Raw genomic sequence first — 19075 nt, forward strand, 5'->3', positions numbered from 1 at the left:
GAGGCGGATGGTTTGGGTGCCCTTGCTCCGTCTCCAGTCTCCAGTGCGCATTGACGCGCCCGGTCACGTGTGTGTCTAGACACCCTGTCGCTTAAAAGAAATGTGATTGTGTTGCGCAAACAACAGATCAAGTAGAGCCCACGGCGCACACACACACATACACACACACATACACACACACACACAGACAGACAGACAGACACACACAGGCATAAAATAAAGTAGAAAAGTTTAAAATTTCCCAGAAAAAGTTGACTAAGTGTGGGGTTGAGATTGGGAGCAAGCGGAGGGTGACTGTCTACAAGATAGTTACGCAAAAAAAAAAAAAAAAAATCTCTGAAATGAAAATCATTTCTGTTAAACGTTGAGGTGTTAAATAAACGGTAAATATGATGAATAAAAATATAGTTCATGCCACTCAGGTCTTATTTAAGCGCTCTGGTGGGATGGAAGTTAAGATAAATGAACAAAAACTTTGTAGCTTCTGTCCGTTTTGCAGCTAAAACGTTTATTACATTCGCCTTTTGTTCATATCTCATTCATACGAAGCAGCCGTGGGTTTTTTAAAGTATCCATATGGAGCTGATAATCAGTCACACCGACAGTACTTCCCCCCTTCATGCTCACAGTTACACCTTTTTGTATTTTTGTCACATCAGCCATTCAGTTATAATTTGGCTTGTTCTAACTTGGTAACGTTTTGCCCCAGTGTGAGCCTTTCAGGAAGCGGCCGGTTGGCGTGTCCACCGAGTCTGCCCAAAAGCTGGATTAAGGTTGTGGTTTAGGGGCCTCTGGTTCAGGTGTCCACGGAGGACAGCAGAGCTTTGACTGAATTAACATTGGCTGCCTACCTGCGAGACTAAATTTAGGGAAAATAACCTCAGTGTATCAGAAACCCAAACGGGAGCGCGCTGCTGCCGCCCTCTGGACTCGTGTGGTTCAGGTGGAGCCGACACACACGCGCGCGCGCGCGTTTTCTTCGAGTTTGACTTAAATGTCAACACCACAGTTTCCACCCATCTTTATTCATCCTGTGGGAACCTTCTATCAGCCGGTGATCACTTTCCGTCAACAGCTTGTTCTCGGTTCGTTGTTTGTTTGTTTGTTTGTTTCTATTGCTGTTGAATTCATTGTTATCATTATTGGCAGGAATCTCTCTGACAGGGTGTTTTATATCTACCAGGGGGCCTAACCACAAAGCTGAGTAACTTATTTCTTTATTATTATCATTATTTTTACAGGATAACCAATGTGGCCAAAACTGAGATACGATTAAAAAAAAGGCATCGGCCACACTGTTGTCAGGTTCATTCGCCTTTAAGAGGAGTGATATTCTGAATTGTATGAACCGAACCAGAATAAAACACCAAAGTGCTGAAATAAAATCATTGGAAACATCAGAGGCATCTGTGACTGCGGCCTTTCAGGACCCAGACAGTCCTTCTGTCACAGTCTGCTGTATTAGCATAAATGCGGGATAAATAAACATTTTTCTAATATGTGCGGGTCTCCTCGGTGCTGCCCAGACAGACAGCGTCCAAAGGGGGGGGGGCAGCAATATGTTAATGTGCCGGTGAGCCAGTGTCGCTGCGGGGGAGGAGAGACAGAGCCAGGGGGTTTAATGACGAGTGAGATGTGCGGGGTGTGTGTGTGTGTGTGTGTGTGTGGATGGGGGAAGTCAATAGCTCATCCTGCATTGTCCCTGCCCCCCCCCCCCCACACACACACACTGGCGCCGAGAAAAAGCGCAATGCAAGAGCCCAAACGGTGCAGAGGACTGCGCCCTTTTTAAGGTAGTCTGGAAGTAATCAGTCAGGGGGAAAGGTCCGTCAGATGGATGGTAGAAATGACTGCAGAGACACACTGTCCCCTCCCCTCTCTGCTGCCCCCCCCCCCCTCCCTTTGTGTGTGTGTGACTGTTCTCCAGACTCCAGGATGTAGTCAAATTTATCTAACCCTTTTCCACTTTAGTCTGCACAGACAGGACAGGATTTTATTTAACATTTTGCAGCATGACCTTACAACACTTTAACCCCCCCCCCCACCACCACCAAGTGAAGATTACACAGCCTAGTACTGAAGAGTGCACTCAGCAGCCTGGGTGGTAGTCTGTTGTCTGTTGTTGGACAATGTATGAGTGAGTTCCAGAGACTACATGAGAGGTTTTTTTTGAGCAGCAACAGGAACAGAATCTAATGCTTTACTTTGTAAAAGAGCAAAGTCATCTACATGGTTATTTGTGTTTCCTCTAAGCTCACCTACTGAAACTTTGATTTTGTGTAATTATGAGAAAGAAGTGCATCAGAGATTTTGTCATACTTTATTATGCTAAAATTAAGGTTTATTAAGGATTTTAGATACCAAGGTTTATGTTTTAAATTTGAATTGTAAGGTTTTCTTTTGTTTTTAGAATTTGCTAAATAAAAAACAAAAAACAAAAACAGAATAAGGAGTCTTTCCAGTTTGGTTAGTTGAGCCATTAACTGGTTTTCAGTTGATGTTTCCACTACACCAAGATTGATATGAAAATAGGTTATACCATGATAAGACTTATTCATATGTCCACTCCTGATTGATACTGTTTAATTAATTCATGCACAAAACATAACCCTTCCTTGCAATCTTATTTTGTGTGTCCAAAGAATTTATCCCTTAAAAAAAAAAGATCCCACAAGGTTTGATACGCCTGAATAGTCTAAAACTCAGTGTGCCATCCTGGATTAAGTTTGTCTTTTGGTCTGCACAGAAAATTCGAATGAGGACATACAATAGAGTAAAACAGCATTATGGACAAAGATGGATGATTAATATTCCAGATAGCAGTCCTGGCCTTTACTATAATTTATTGACACAGTGACTGCTTCCAGACAAGGGGCCATGCATATACAATTAAAGAGGCTTATTCTATTTGATCCCCAATGCTCAGAACAGGGTGAAGAAGGCACACAGGGAGCTTGTCATTGCTCAGATAGGAACAATAAAAAATAACACAATTTTAATTAAAGAGATAGAGGAGACTTTTTCACCATTTGCACATATGATAGAGCAAAAAAAACCACCACACTGGTAAATGTCATTGCATAATTAAAACATAGAAATTTCTGGGGTGGAGAGCAAGAATCCTTCCAATATTGGTTGTAGATTTACTTTGCTTGTAATTTTTTTTTTTATCAGGCTGGCCTTTCAGTGAAATATTATTGGAGGCCAAAGGTTACCTAGCACAATTCTGTGTTTGTGCTAAAAGGAAATTAATAAAATGTATTCCCGAGTCAGAACATTAAGAACATTTGTCTTGTTAGGTTCCTCTGTAAATGAGTCTTGAACCAAAGCCCCTGAAGGCTTTAAAAAGTATAAAAGTTCATCATATAAGTTACATTATAAGGTGGAAAAGAGAAGCTCATCAAAAGGCGAACAGTACTTTCTCATCAACTATTTTTTTTCTGCTTTAGAATCTTAGAAAATCTCAAAAGAAATAAATGAATGGAATATTTGTCCATTGGCCAGTATACCAACTGAGTTTCAGTTTAAAAAACCAGTGAAAAACTAAATATAAAGTAATATCTGTAAAATAAAGAAACAGGAGAAATATAAAACGGATTTCTATGGAAAAGCAGAGTCGCGTCTTGTAGTAACTCAATGATTTTGTGACATACGAATTCAACACTTGCGAAGCAGCTAATAATGCTGATTAATTATTAATTATAACAGCGCAAAACACATCAAAAGGCAACTCTAAGAAGGTGGGTGATGCAAATAAACCCCAAACATACAGAGATGCCGGTATAGCTCTTGTTTCAAAGCGTTCTTGCTGCGCTGACAGACTTAAAAGACTGTGCAGTCCATCTTTCACCATAGTTACATGTTTTAGAAAAAAACATAATGAAGACAAAATGGGTAATAAAGCTATTCCCTGATATATGAGCTGTAAATACAGTGGAAATGTGTCTCCTACATCCACTGTGTAAAGAAACATTAGCTACATGCTGTCATATGAAATCAAAGAAAGGAATCCAAAAGAGCCACGTCCTGAGGCAGGGCCCCACCACCCCTCAAAAAGCTTGCAAAAATAGCTCTTGATTAGATGATTAATAATGTAAAGAAAGATGCTTCTGCTATGCAAATTTACTTTTCCCTCATCTCCCTTTCTTCATTGTAAAGAAACTCTCTGCAGGCCCTGAAAAACTGAAATGAATGAAAGAACATGAGAGGGCAACTCATACACAACCTGTGTGGAGAAACCTCTTAAGACAGCAGAAAAAACTCCACTTAGAAAAAGTAGAAGTCCCTCATAACATTTTTAAATCTCAAAGTAAAAGAAGAAGTAGGCACCTTATCACAGCAGTAGACAATTTTGCTGTTTCGTTTTTTATATATCACAGGTGATTATAAAATGCTGGGAAATGGCTGATTAATTCAAATAATTAAAGAATAAACTACCAAAACAAGAATTTAATTAATCTCTTTATCAAATCCGATCATATCATTGCCTGGCTGCCATTTTTAAAATGCAGGTTTTATCTTAATTGAGGGATACTACCAGCTCAGAAAATCTAAAACTTGTTGTGTGATAGCAATGTAGAGGGAAGGTCATTTTCCATTCACATTCCTTCAGTCTGGGTTTTTTTTTTTCTTTTTTCCAGGGATTCAATTTGTGACATTTCATCAAAGTAGCTTGAGGACTCAGTGACCCATTTACGTTTATAGGCCATTAGAGTGAAACAATTTTGAAGATTTGCATATGTGTAATTGGTCTACATACGGGAGAGCCAAAGCCTAATGGTGACAGCAACGCCAGCCAGTCTTTTGTCCAACAAACACCCAGAACAACATATGTTGTACACAAAAAGTATAACAATATAATAAGCAATGAAATCTAGAAAACACGTTTTAGTTTTCGGAATGATACTTTTTTTTTTTTTTTAAGAAGCTGGAAATCTTGTATGTCTATTGTATAAATAGTGAGTTTTGACAAAAATGTCAACTTTGACAAGTACACATCATATGAAACTGCTTTATGGCTACATAGCCAGTGTTCAGAGTTCAGAGCTGTTTACTGACCAATCAAACTTCATTCCCTCACAAACCAAGAGCTGTCTTAAGTGGTGAAAAGCAACATGTGTGACCTTTTGTGTTGAAGAATTTTAAAGTGGCTCACTCCATTTTTCCTCACTATGTCAGTGCCACAAATGTTAACCACATGACGCGCTGAAGGAACTGTGTCAATCACTAGTTTCATTAGGACCCTGTCTATGACACATCTACATTTTCAGTCAGTCCATCGAGGAGACGTGAAGACGTTTCACAAGATAATGGAAAACCAAGTTGACTTGCTTGCGGGTTAACATAAATCAGGGCACCATGAGGTTTGAACCAGGTTTTATCGCATCACATTAATCTGACTTTGACTAAAAGCCAAGAATTATATCTTCTTCTTGTCATGAGAGCAATAAGTGAAGATATCGCCAAAGTTATTATAGTTCATCGTGTAGAAAGTCAAAACTCAATCCATCCAACCATTGATGAGACCTTTCAATCTGGATCAGTAGACCGACAGACACTACAGTCTCTGAGGTGATACTGCTAACCTGACAAAAACATCCTTCTTATCTTTTCTTTATTGTACAGCCTTGGTTTTGTGATGCGCCACATGACTACATGCAAAAAGGTCAATTACTGATAACCTAGAGAGCAAAGCAAAATGTATTTCTCAGTTGGCTAGATATTGTTTCCATCCAGTGACCTCTAGCTACTAGACACAGGTTAGCTAAAATCTCTCAGACATCAAGATCACGATACAGTCTGTCTCTTCTCTTGTGTCTTTTACTGTGGAAATTTTTTGCTGTTTTTCCATTGATGGTCCAGCCCATTGAAAGACTGTTTTCATTCCACTGGAGATCTGAGGGAAGGAATGACAGCGAGACAGAGTCTTATCTGTGCGTCTGACAGTTTATTTTTATATTCATATCTAACTCTCAGAGCTGTTTTCATGCTGTTAGTGAGCCTCCCCCTCGCTGTGACCTCATCCTAAAACCACTGAGCCTGACGACCTTCCATCGTTACTGTAGTGATCTGTCATATTAATGAGCTCAGTGTCACTGGGGGCAACCACTATTTAGTACAGAGCCACTTCAGCAAACTAGTCTCCAGCGTCCTACTTTCTATAACACTCAGTAGACACTGATCTGGGTGTGACCTCTGCCACTGGAGCCACTGCGATGTAATCTCACCTAGACCTTGAGGAAAACACACCAGCCTCTAAAATGAAATAAACTACCCATCCCAGAATCCACTTCTCCATCCATCTTCCTGCTGTCACCTGAAACCAGAGCCCACGGTAAGGTGACCCCACACCATGCAGGAGCATGAAGGGCCATGTCACTTTGTGAAAACCTCCGCTCAACCATCTGGTCCTGTCATAATAGAGCTGCGAGCAGGTGAGAGTCGGCCCAGACAGACAGAGCGCCTCAGTCTCCTCGAGCATGAAGACTCACTGTAACCTACCAACGACCTCATGTTGAAAATGGGCCATTCTCTACATTAAATTGCGTCCATTATATTGTCCTTGAGAAAAAGAGAATTTCAGGCATGAAAATCAATACAATAGGGACGAAAGGCATGAAATTCTCCCAGGAAGTGGGAGCTGCAGCGACAGTGGGTGCCATTGTGCTGTAACCTCTCCCTCGTCCTGCTAAGTGGTTTCATGCCTCTGTTTCAGCTGCCTCTGCAGCTATGACCACAAAAGGCAACAATGAGATGTGAGAGAAATTTAGCGCTCAAGTTTTCTTTCTTCCTTCCTTTCTTTTACATTTTATCAACAGTTGGAACTTTGAGGGTGATTCTTTGGTCTTTGCTGTACGGAGGTACAGATGCAATGTTGAAAGCACTGATGTCTGAAGTCTTCAAAGGAAACTTTAGTAGTCAGTCTCATAAAGTCTACCAGTAGTAAGACATCTGAAATTGTCAACTCAACTTACTTAAATCGAGCTGACAGAGGTGACAAATATTCAAAATGAATGAAGCTTCCAGAGGATGCAGCAAAATCAATCCCTAATTTGATAAATGACAGTTCCCATTTAGTACTTTAATATGTTTCCTTTCATTGAAAACTCATTTTACTGAATAACCATTTGACCCTTTGTTTGCTTTGATTTATCATTTTTATTTAAACTCCTATGTTCAAAGTAATATTTGCCACAAAATGACAGCTGTTGTCATATCATATCTAATAATATAAAGCCAGTTTCCCCACCAGGGAAGAATTAAAGTATAGTACCACTGTTTCTCTCTCATAGTAGTAGTAATTTCATACTACTTAAGTTTACATTATGAGGGGCTGGATATATATATATATATATATCTAAAAAAAAAACAATAAACATGAAAATAAATAATTTCATACAAAGTCTCTAGTTAAACATGCAAATAAAGTGACAACTGTAATTATGCACAACAGGAGAGAGGGGTTTAATGACTCGGCCCATGCTGAGCACTTGCCTTAGGTTACCGTCATGGAAAAAAAAAAAAAAAAGTATTAAAACGACAAAATACAGGGCAAAGTCAAATAAATGGGCTGGAAGCAACAATGAAATTACACGCATCAGGGTGATGTGGTTTGCTAATATTATCCAGGGACAGAAATTAAGCCTTAATTAAACTGTAATTCAATATGAGGGTGTTGGAGGGTGCCGCAGTGGTGGGCTCAAATCTCTAAGTCCTACACGTTAATGTCAGCTCTGAAATAATCGTCAGAAACATACATCTTTTATACAACCAATGTATTTGGAGAACTGTGCATAGTCAGGATCAAACACTAGGTTATCAGATAACCACACTTAAAATTCTGTGTTAATGAGGACATTTAATAAAATGTGTACTGTGTCTTCTCAGGCACAATAGCTGTCTTGAATATTAAGCCAGTACTACTTCTTAGCATTCAGTGCAGCAATACATGAGTGTTCACCAGAGCAGTGTAACTTACGTGCACATTTTTTAATTGACCTTTCTTTTTTTTCTTTTTTTTTTTTTTGTCTAAGCAAGAAGAGATGTGGGATTCTCATTGCCACTAAACTCCTCAGAGTAACAGAAGGTTACAGAAGGGATGTTACTCTGCATGTGCTGGGGAACCAGGTGAAGCTGCTCAATGGAATGACTGTACATGAGTGGGAGCTACTGTGTGAATATTTAACCAGCGATGAAGCTTCACGGTGTTGAGAAGCAGAGGAGTTATTAGGCTGAGTGAAAAAAGGTGGTGCGGCAAAAAAGGAAAAAAAAAAAAAAAAAAAGAAGAAAAGAAAGAAACACCTTTCTGTAGAAAGTCGAGGCACTTTCAAAGCAGCGTGCACGTACTTGTAAAGGGTAATGCACACACACACACACACACACACACACACACACACCCAGAGCCACACACACACACACAGGCTGTCAGTTTTTTTTGTTTTTTTTTTAATAAACTGAATGTGGATGGAGACTGACACAGATTGCTGCAGCAAGTGCTTCAGCCAGAGTCCATACTGAACAGCTCGATGCCTTGTGGGTTCCAGTGGATGCCGACTCCAGAGTTAAAGACCAGCGACCAGACGTAGGGGATGAAGAAATCCTCAGGCTGATCTTCCTCCACATACTTAAACTTGAGCTCTGGAAACTTCTGTTGAAAGAAAAGAGAAAGATTATTTTTTTAATCATACTAAAGGAATGAAAAAGAAAAACATTTACTTAAAAGCTTTCACAATGAACTCTACATACTGACATTTTCTATGAAAACACATTGAACCTTTTAACCGTAGAAAAGCATGTTTTTAATGAACCATGACCCTTCACCAGTTACAGCCCACACTCACTTCTTTTGAAACTGAAGTAAAAGCTGTCTTTGTCGATGATGCCTCTTAGCCTCAAATGTCTTCATGAAACGTAAATGTCAAAAAATAGGTTGGCGAGTACGTGTTGCTTCAGATGACTCAACATTTGACAGAAGTTTGTAATACAATTGGACGGGAAGCCATTTTTTGTCTGCTGAGAGTGAAACCAGGTAAACGCCGACGTCAGCCCATTCATGTGGTGTGATCTGACAATACAGTACAACGTCTGGGAAAGTTTCACAGTGCACACTGTTCCCAAAATGGCCAACAGCACCATTAAGAAACTGCTTCCAGCCACATTTGATACTTGAAAAGTGCTGTGACCAGTGAAATGACATCTGTCACTCTCAGATGGATGGAGGTGCTGCTTCACAGGTAGGTTAACGTGCTATTGCCTCTCAGTAATCACTCTTCGTCAGGTACAGCAGTTGACTGGCAGATGTAATTCCATCTGGCTGTGAGGTAAATTTGGTTACAGCTGCCTGCAAGACAGGTATCACTCTGTGGTCCAAACACTGACCTTTTAATGGGCTCACTAATGTGGGAGTGTTGTTTTACAGAGCAGCCTGTCAGTGCTTCAGAGCTTATTGTTAATGAGTGAGGAGGCTACAGCCACACTAATACGATTTAGTTTGAGAAAACGTAATATTTGCTATGTTTTTATGCCGAGCCTGTGTATAAACAATGATATATATTTTAAAAAAAAAAAAGCAGGGCAGTCACATTTTGAGAAATCAGTATCAGAGCATCTTTGACAAGATAAAAAAGAAAAGAAATTAACATGTTACATTCAAAATTATTCACCTTTGCGTGATCAATATATCGAATGATCTGTGCAGCTCCATTCAATATGACCTGTTTTTTACCAAACCTGCCAGAAGCAAACACAAGCCCACCGACGTGACCAACGAAAAATGCTGCCAGCCCACCGAACAACAGGCAGGCAGAAGAAGAGACGCATCAATAATACAACGCTACCTCATTATATCCTGTGTACACATGCGTGTATATGCACGCGTGCACGCAGCCAGTAATCAGTCTGCGGTGAAAGACAGATGCTGAGGGCCTTTATGTGATGGTCCGAGTCCTGTCTATTGAGTCCTGGCTCACTCTATTCAGAGCCACACTATCGGTATCACAATGATACAGAGAGAGGGGCTCCGGGTCACAGGCCATATGCCAGGCCACTGAGGCGAGGCTAGACCACACACACACACACACACACACACACACACACACACACACACACACACACACACACCACCGTCATTGTGACAGCTAGACACAATACAGGAGCTGTATTATCTGGCTGGTATTTGTGTGTAGGTGACTGTCTCGTGGGCTTGCTTACCAAATCATCGAAAGTTCATATGACACTTGGTGACAGTTACTCAAGCAAGGTTCACTTTTACTTCTTCACATAGAAAACTGAAATTATTTCCTGTGTGAGAAAGCAAAAGTGAGCCTATTAAAAGCAGCATAGCCTTTAGTCTGTAATTTTAAAGTGGAAAATGATTTACAAGCAAAAGAAAAGGGTGAAACAGTAGGCAGTTGAGCTGATTAATACTCTGCTATAATCAACATGATATATGAAACATACCCATTTATGCTAATTAAGCAATTAAGATAATTAAAGCATTAATCAGCAAATACTGCAATGTCAACACATGTGGTTTCAAAATTACCATCTTAAAGCACGAAGCAATCAAAATTCTCCCTTATTATTGTGCAAATGTGTTCAAAAATGAATCATTTACATGAGGAAGATGGGGGTGTAAACAGTATGTGTCATTTCATGTCACGTCGTGTTTCAAGTTATTGTTCTAATAGCAACATGCATATAGGCCTTCACAAGACATTGTGGAAATATAGTGTTGAACATTATTAGTTTCCATAGCACCAGAGCATTAAAAGAACAATATCGCTGTTTATAAGTTGTTTTTTTCCTTCGAAATCACGAATGAATTATAAATATGAGCAACACTTTGTTATGACCTCTGAATGCAGCACTCAAAGTTCGCAGGAATCAGGTGAAACGGATCAAAGCTCTACTTTAAAGCACAGGCATTGCTCTTCTCTAAGCAATAGCTGCATACATTTGTATGCTTTGTGCGGTTTATAAAAGCAGGTAGGCTTGGCTTCACATCAACACAGAATTCCTTTCAACATCTGCTTTATCTAACATTTTCTAGAGAGTAAGTGTGTGCCTTTCTCAGGCCTCTCTCATTTATTGTTATGGAAAGGCTTCTGATGGGAGATAAAGAAATGACATATGTAGGCTCTGTCCAAAGGTTAAAGAAAATCTACCAAACAGCCGCTGTAAAGCTACTAATTAAGATATAATCATCTTGTTTGTTTTATCTTTACAAAACCAAATTATAATAAAGACCATTTGCAGTTTGTATCATGGTCTATTTCTTGGCCGCGCTGCATTTTTTTTCTTTTTAAAACAGACTTCGTTTTTCTTTGTACAGACAGTGCGTCATTTTTATTCTTGAAGCTAAAATAAGAAAGCCATCTCCTAAAACATCTTACTAAACACACATATGACAGTGGTATCAATGTGCTTAGTTATTTTTTCCACTATTTCAATCTACTCTTTTAATGAAAAAAGCTGTTAGTGTGGCGTCACGTCAGCAAAGCAGGTAGTACTCCCACAAATTGCCAAAAGACCTTAGAATAAGTGAAAACGATGTACCTTGTGCTGCTAAAATAAACATCCTTTATCAGAATGAATACTTCTCAGGATACTCAAGTTGCCTACTGGAGGAGAAATTATGAACCTAAATGGCAGAAATATAAACTCCCCTGTGCACATTCTACCACTTTCACTAGATATTGAACACATAATGAGAAAAAAGAAAAATGATCCCTGAATCACAATGGCCTTCATTTTTTCTCCTCCTTTTATATTGGACAGGAGCCATCAGGGGATTTGGGAAGTCTTGGATGTCACTACATGTCGTACGCCTCACGGCAAAATTGTCCCTTTCAGGCTCCACTGGTTTGTGGGAAAAATCAAAGCATCTAACACCCTAATATTATCCCTATTCCTTGTTCTGTCCTGACTGAGGCTTCCTCTTTTTCCTCTGGCACTCTGCTGCCTCCTCCCCTCCCCTATTTTGTTCTTAGTCTGGCAGCTGTCTGGGCCCAATTGGCCCAGGCTCATATCAGTTAGTTATGGGTCTTGGCGGGTCAGGCCCTCGCCCCTGAACACAGACTGACTGGCTGGCCTCATATCTTCACTCAGGACTCTGTGTTCCCTTCCCTCCTCTGCACGCTGCTGTGCTGTCAGAGTTCGGCCAGACAGAGAAGAATGCGGCTAGGGAGCAAACATGAACTGAGCGCTCACACAAACACACACACACACACACACAATTACATGCAGGTACACAAGCATTAGAGGGCTGTATTACAAGTGCAACTTATTAGTCTTTGATGAAACTAGTGGGCATTATGTAGAAATACAGAAATTTAATATTGTGTCATGGCAAACAAGGAGCTCGAAATTGGTCATCATTTCAGTAACAACCACTGATTGCACACCATTTTCACAATGTGGACACAGAATATCCTTTTTGAGGCTTTATCGGTGCCAATGTTTTCTGATAGTTGGTTGAATACTTCAAAGGTCACAGCAATATTTGCTGTGCTATTTAATATAGTGCTGTGCTAAAAATGTTTTCTCTTTAGTGTTGGAACAAAATAAGCCACATCGGCAAGTCCCAGCTTCTCAAATGTCTGGACGCCTTTCTTGTTTTCACTTTCTGATTAGGGTAAATTGAATATTGGGTTTTCTTTGGGCTTTGAAGGATGCTAGCTGGCTACAGCGTGTTGATCTTTCAGGTGGTCCACCACTTTGGTCCAGACAAAAAGCATTTGAAGGATTACCATCAAATTTTGTAGCCCCAGAATCTCAACTTTGCCGACTTGGTTGGTTCCCTAACCTTTCCCCTGGTGCCACTGTTTTCACTTATTGAATCTTGGACTTTCATATGCTGTTCCAAGATTATAAATCTGAATGATTTTGCTCATCTCTTAATTTTATTTTCACCTGCCATTTTTTTTTTTACATTTCAAAGTTTGACAAATTGCAATGAAATTAGATACATACATGTACCTACTTAACTACCCCCTGCCTCTCCAGCATAGCTTTATAACAGTACCGTTTCATCTAGTGCCATGATTAGGTCAAAAATCGTGTTCATCCTGTTCTTTGGATTATGACAATAACTGCTGCCAATGTGGTTATAGACATTGTATATACAAAGTAATATTTCATGCTTGAAATGGAAATAGTTCCTCCTCTGAGTATAAGTAGATTGATTTCTTTACTGTGTCAATTTATTAAATGATGAAGCTACAACTCACATTTTAGTGTGGGAAAACAGCGCTGATCGGCCACCAGATCAAGGCCCAGGTACCGAGCAACAGCTGGTAAGCCCCTCAGCCCACCAAATCACCCCCCTCCGTCCTGCCCTGAGGAGCCAGAGAGTCTGTAGGCTATCGCTGCTCAATAAGGCAGATTTCAGCTGGTCAGGCTAAACAACACATTCCACAGGCACTGCCCATGAGAGCCTGTTAGCCTCACACACCCTGAAACAACACACACGTATATAAAGAATGGGAGAGGGAGACGGTTGAGTGGCGAGGCACTGAGGGTCGTCCCTGGGGTATTTACCACCTTCTTTTAACCCTTTCTTTCAGTTGGGACCTAATTTACATCTCTACCTTTTTGTGTAACTGCTTTCAAGTCTTTTAAGTAAACAAGATTTTTGTATTTTTGCATCTGTGAGGTCTTCTGTGTTGAAACACAATTATTTACCTTTCAATTGTCAGCCCCTCCCGACAAAATATAAATTCATGCCCACGCTAAAGCAGATCAAGGTAGCACTTTACATGCAGGTACTGGGTAGAATAATGGCATTTATTTGAAAGGCACTATGATAACACTATGTGAAATGCAACGTGAAAATTACCACATGATAGAGTAGCTTCTCCAGTTAATTAAAACTGAGGCTGATATACAAGCTTGGTTTCAACTTGTTTTTATTTTTTTTTTGAAGAGGATCATCCTTGTGTCTGTTTCAGCCTGCTCTCTGCAGGCGTAATTGACTCAATCACCAATACTCCTTTGAAGAGCTTTTACTGATTAATTAACAACTTATCAATGAATCCACACAACATTAATCCAACCTATGGATTTTCCCGCTGGAGGCTGAATAGGAGAATGAGCTCATAAGATGAAGGGAAGTGAGAGGTAGAGGGACAGCTGTTTGTTTGAGCGATGGTACCATCAAGCGGCAGGGACTTCTCCCTGAGGAGACATTGCCTAGATATTCTCTTCGCTTCACGGCACCCTGTGGAGCTGGAAAGCACTCGGATGTTGGAGAGTCAATGCGAGACTCAACAGCACTTCTGCACAGAAACAAAGACTCCCACACGAGTCTGCACACACAATCACAAATCTGAACACACCGATGCTGGCATACAAATTATAATGTCATCTACAAAGACACATAGATGGAAAGAATACTTTACTGAAGACACAGCTGAGTACCTGTGTATTTGCTACAGGTACAGCAACCTCACTGAAGGACACGTGTAATTCTACAGCTCTACGGTCGATCACTACATTAGTGCTCCGAGGGGCTGACGGAAAGTGAGACAGAGCGAGCACGTGGTCCTGTGGTCATGCACCATCCCTCTTCCACACTGGCTAGCTAGACAAATGCCTTGCAGCCAGCCGCCAAGTATAGAACATGAAACACATGATAAAACATGCAATTAAGAGATTCTTTGCGGGTGTGGAGCGGCACGGAGAGACCGGTGGTTACATATTTCCTCACTGATTAATGGAGGAGCACTGGGAGGGGTGGGGTTTGGCGAACCCGCCAGGAGTGTGGGGTGTGTTAGGTAACGAGGCATGGTGGCAGATTTATTTCCCTCCACCCCCTCCGCCTGATATTATGTGCCCATGACAAAGTGCCCCATAGCCCCCCATCTCCTTGAAATGTCATTACATGTTCACATGTAGCTAGATAGCAGAGATGGAATGAAGATCGGCATTAATGTTAATGAGAATTGGGGTTTGGCCTTTTGTCTCATGTCCCAGTGGTTCTTTCCATCTTTCCTTTGCCTCAGTTCATATGTCTGAACTACCTCTTCAGCTCTCTTACCTGTCCACACAAACTAATTCGTTTTTCCTCACCTTCCCAGCTCCAGTCCGTCATACCTTGCAGCCTTTAACAACACATTGTTAGATTCTACACATGAATCTTGATGCCTAATATGTCCCTTCCTTTTACCTCAGACTGCTATATTTCATTATCCCTCACTTCCATGCACTGTATCCTATCTGTCTTCCTAATGTGTGTGTGTTACAGGATTTACCTTCAGTCGGTCTTTAGGCAGAGCCTGGGCTCCTTTCATGATGACCTCCTGAACCCTCTCAACTGACAGGTCACTTCCAGCCTGCTCCAGACGCTGGCTGAAGAAGCCAATCACCTAATGGTACCAAGAGGAAACAGGCAATCAAAAATAGAACTCAACTTTGTCACAAATATGTTTGGCCTGATGGAGAGGTTCTGTAATACATAGTGGGTTTGAAATCGAAAAAGTGTAGCAAACAAGATTGGCATGTTTTTGAGAGAGAGAGAGAGAGTTTGTGTGTGTGTGTGTGTGTGTGTGAGGAATGGTTCATTTTCACCTCGTATCAGCTGGTTAGCTTGACATAATGTCTTGCTACTACTCAAAATATCCAAATCAGTATTGCCCTCAAAGGTTTAGCAATGGACGCTCTCTAGTCCAAAATCTGTCACAGTTAAATCTTGTTCCTCTTTCTAAATACACAGGCTCTCGTGTCATCTTGATCTCACTGAGGTTTAACATCCACTCCCATTTCTGTCATGAAGCTCTTTGACACGTCTAATCCCACTGTTCTGTGCTGTCACACTGACACTGCAGGAGTCACACCCTTTATGATGACACTGGGTGCAACATTAAGATCTGAGTTTGAACAAAGTGGTATTATGCTACATATATAGGGCTTCAATCTGCAAATAACAACAATGATGTTGCTAGTTCCACATGTAAAACACATAAACTGAAATAAATTGTCGTTAATCTATGCAATTTGCTCGTTTGATCATGTATTTGGAAAGGACAAATAATAAATTGCATCTGCAGCCAAGAATATACATCCAATGGTTGCAATGCTTCGAGGGAGCAGTACTTTGCTCTGAAAATGCTGATGTGCAAGTCGAGTTACATATAGTGAAATTTTACTTGCGCCGTACCGATTGAGGATATTTTTAAGTATGAGGGTAAAAGTTGACAACATTGATGTTAATGGACATAACTTCATGTTATGACCACTGCTTTACAGAGTGGAAACATGTTGCACAAATTCAAATTGCTCTGAACATAGGCTTGGATAACACAGTATGCCTGCAGGCTGCATACTCAGTAAAGACAAATTCACTATAGGGTTTAAGCATGTTTCTTCCCACTTAAAATAAGCATTTCACTGGAGCTCAAATTATTTGAGGCCATCTGGGTTTAAGCCCAACAAGAGATCAAGGAAACTATATTTTGCATTTCTGCTGCCTTGCTATGCCCTTCCCTTGAGAACCGTTTGATATTTGATCATTAAAAAAAAAAACTCTAGGTATTACTGATTCTTTTTAATGCTCTTCTTTGTCAAACCAACAGTGAAAATGCATCTACAGGCAATGTTTTCTCTGCTCATGCTCTGTGGTTGCTTTATAGAATTCAAACACACCAGAGCCCACAAGCACACTGTGTGCGTGTGTCTACATCTATCTAATACTAATCTCTTCATTAACTCTGAAGGCCTCCCATATGGGGTTAATTTAGAGGAGCAAAAAAGCAGCCCCTCATTTTGAATCTCATGCTCGCACACGTAGACTTGCTAGCACGGGTAAGGCTTCAGAGAACAGCCTTAGGGAGACTGACTTAACTGAGAGATTCTAGCTAGCATGCTTCCCTCATACTTATGGATAACAACAAAGCCCATGGCAGTGTACAAAGCAACCCCCACCCCACACACCAAAGTTTCCCTTCCCCTCCTACATGACTGATACAGCGATGAAGGACAACTTTCTCTCGGTCTGTCCCTTCCTCACCTGTACACCAAACACTCTCAATGAATATTTGACAGGGAGCCTCTTGACACAAGGGGGCTGATTAATTCATCAATAGTGCTTAAGCTCACAGAGCTCAGCATGCTGTGCAGCCCAACTACACAGTATGTTAATGATGCAGTCTGCATGTGTGCCAGGGGTTTTGGGCTTCTTGAAAATTCCCCTGCAGATGAAAAGGACATTCTGGGAAAAATGTATAACCTTGATCTATGGAATAATTACTGCAAATCAGCACCATGAGCAGGTAAAGAACTGCTACCACAGAAGAAGCAGACTGACCGTGTCCAAGTTCTGCATGATGTCCTGGAAGGATGGGTGCATCCTAAACTGCTCAAAGAGCTCCCTCTTGTAGAGCAGTGCATACACCAGGTTTGGGTTGTGGTGTAGAGAGTTGCAAAGGCAAGAGTTGATGATTTCCAGCATCATGCAGATGACCTCTTCAATCACATTCAGGTCTTGGGCCTGGGGGAAAGGGAGGATGTAAAGGTTAATTGGTTTCCCACTACACTGGTTTCACTTTTAATGCTGTTTTTAAATAATTGCCTCCTGATAGACTGATCAGCAGGGGGTAACAGAGAGGTGGAAGAGGTGGGAGAGAGAAGACAATGAAAGGAGGAAAGGAGCGATGAACGCAAAGTTGTTTCCCAGTTGTCAGCTACAGTTGTCTTCACGAGGGACAGAGCAGTGACCTTGTAAGTCACAGATCAGGACATGTCACAGTGAGTTTCCTCCTGGGGCAAAGGCATCTGAAGTGACAAGTGACAGTATGCGAAGAAAGACGTGAGAAGGAAGGAGGATAAGATGCAGGGGGTTGAATGGCTGACATGATGAATTATTTGCAAAGTTCACATAGAAGGGGTGTAACAAATCAAAACATAAAGCAGAGAGCAACATAGAGTAACGTTATTGAGTGTAAGCGTAGTTTTTTTTTTTTTTTTACACAATAGTGAAATATAATAAAATATATAGTAAAATATAATAGTATACAGCTTTTTATTGGCTTTTAAAAGAAAAAAATTCATTTGTCCATAAGGGTATCTTGACAGTAAGATGCTCCCTGCATATTACTCATAAATGCATTTCACTTATGGTTATAGCTTGACATTTCAACTCTGAATCTTTTATACTTGCTTCGGGAAGCCATATTCTTTGTTCTAAATGAAGTTCTTATCCAACTCACATAGATGGGTTGGAGACTTTCATGATTGCTCTTGTGGGCTTTGAGGTTAACATTGCTTTGCAAGATGAGAATTTCCATCTCTAACTTAACCTTAGATGTTGCATGAGGTGAAGTTGCTAAGCAATGGATGTCATGTTGACTTTCATAAAAGCATTTGAAATGAATGACAGATATGGCTCAGGCTAATCAAAGTCACAGAACCTGTCCTCAAACTCTTACCCAAGTCTATTTAGAGAGTACTTTTTTACCGCTCTGTCCAAGGCCCTACACTCATAGATGTTGTTGTTCAGCAATGACTGCACATAGGAAAAGTACACCAATGTCTTTCTTTGTAAATGCACACAGAAAGTGTTCATCCTTGCTTTAAATGCTTTTAAAGCACTGACTGTGTCAGAGTATCATAATCTAAATCAACCAGTTACATCTGCAGAAATCTATCACTTTAAGCAGTTCTGTTTCTCATTCAGGGTATTATCATCAGAACTGATCCAATCTTATAATTTACCAATGATCTAGTTTGAGACTTTGTGTGTCATTTTGTGTGCCCCAGCAAGTTGTCCAATCACTCAAGATGACTATTCTCACTCCATTAAGTAAAACTTCCTGTAACTCAACCTTAAAAGGGTTAGGGTTAGAAGAAAGAATGCTGATACATTCAGCAGCAAGATAGTTGAAATATATTTTTCTTTCGTGACAATTCTAACAAATCAATACCAAGTCTGCTTGGATCCACTTGGATATTAGACAAACTGAAGGATGCAACCAGTGCACCTTACTCTATGCTTGTGTGCATGTTTAAATAAATAAACTAGCCAATATCTCCATCTGAAAATCAAAAAAGGCAGTTTTGGTCATTCTTTCATCGTGTTGGT

The 19075-nt window shown here is 40.5% G+C and overlaps 1 protein-coding gene across 1 annotated transcript in view; it reads right to left on the reverse strand.

Annotated features, from left to right (window-relative positions):
- Positions 1-8311: 8311 nt before the first annotated feature.
- Positions 8312-19075, reverse strand: part of dym (dymeclin) — a 42024-nt gene continuing 31260 nt past the window's right edge. Inside the window, exons 15-17 of the mRNA XM_029515548.1 lie at positions 17303-17485; positions 15252-15365; positions 8312-8647 (exon numbers count right to left, since the gene is read on the reverse strand). Coding sequence (XP_029371408.1) covers positions 8498-8647; positions 15252-15365; positions 17303-17485 — 447 coding nt within the window. The 3' untranslated portion in view covers positions 8312-8497. The remainder of the gene's footprint in view (positions 8648-15251; positions 15366-17302; positions 17486-19075) is intronic.

The sequence above is a fragment of the Echeneis naucrates genome, chromosome 12 (genome assembly GCF_900963305.1).
Source record: "Echeneis naucrates chromosome 12, fEcheNa1.1, whole genome shotgun sequence".
NCBI classification, from domain to species: domain Eukaryota; kingdom Metazoa; phylum Chordata; class Actinopteri; order Carangiformes; family Echeneidae; genus Echeneis; species Echeneis naucrates.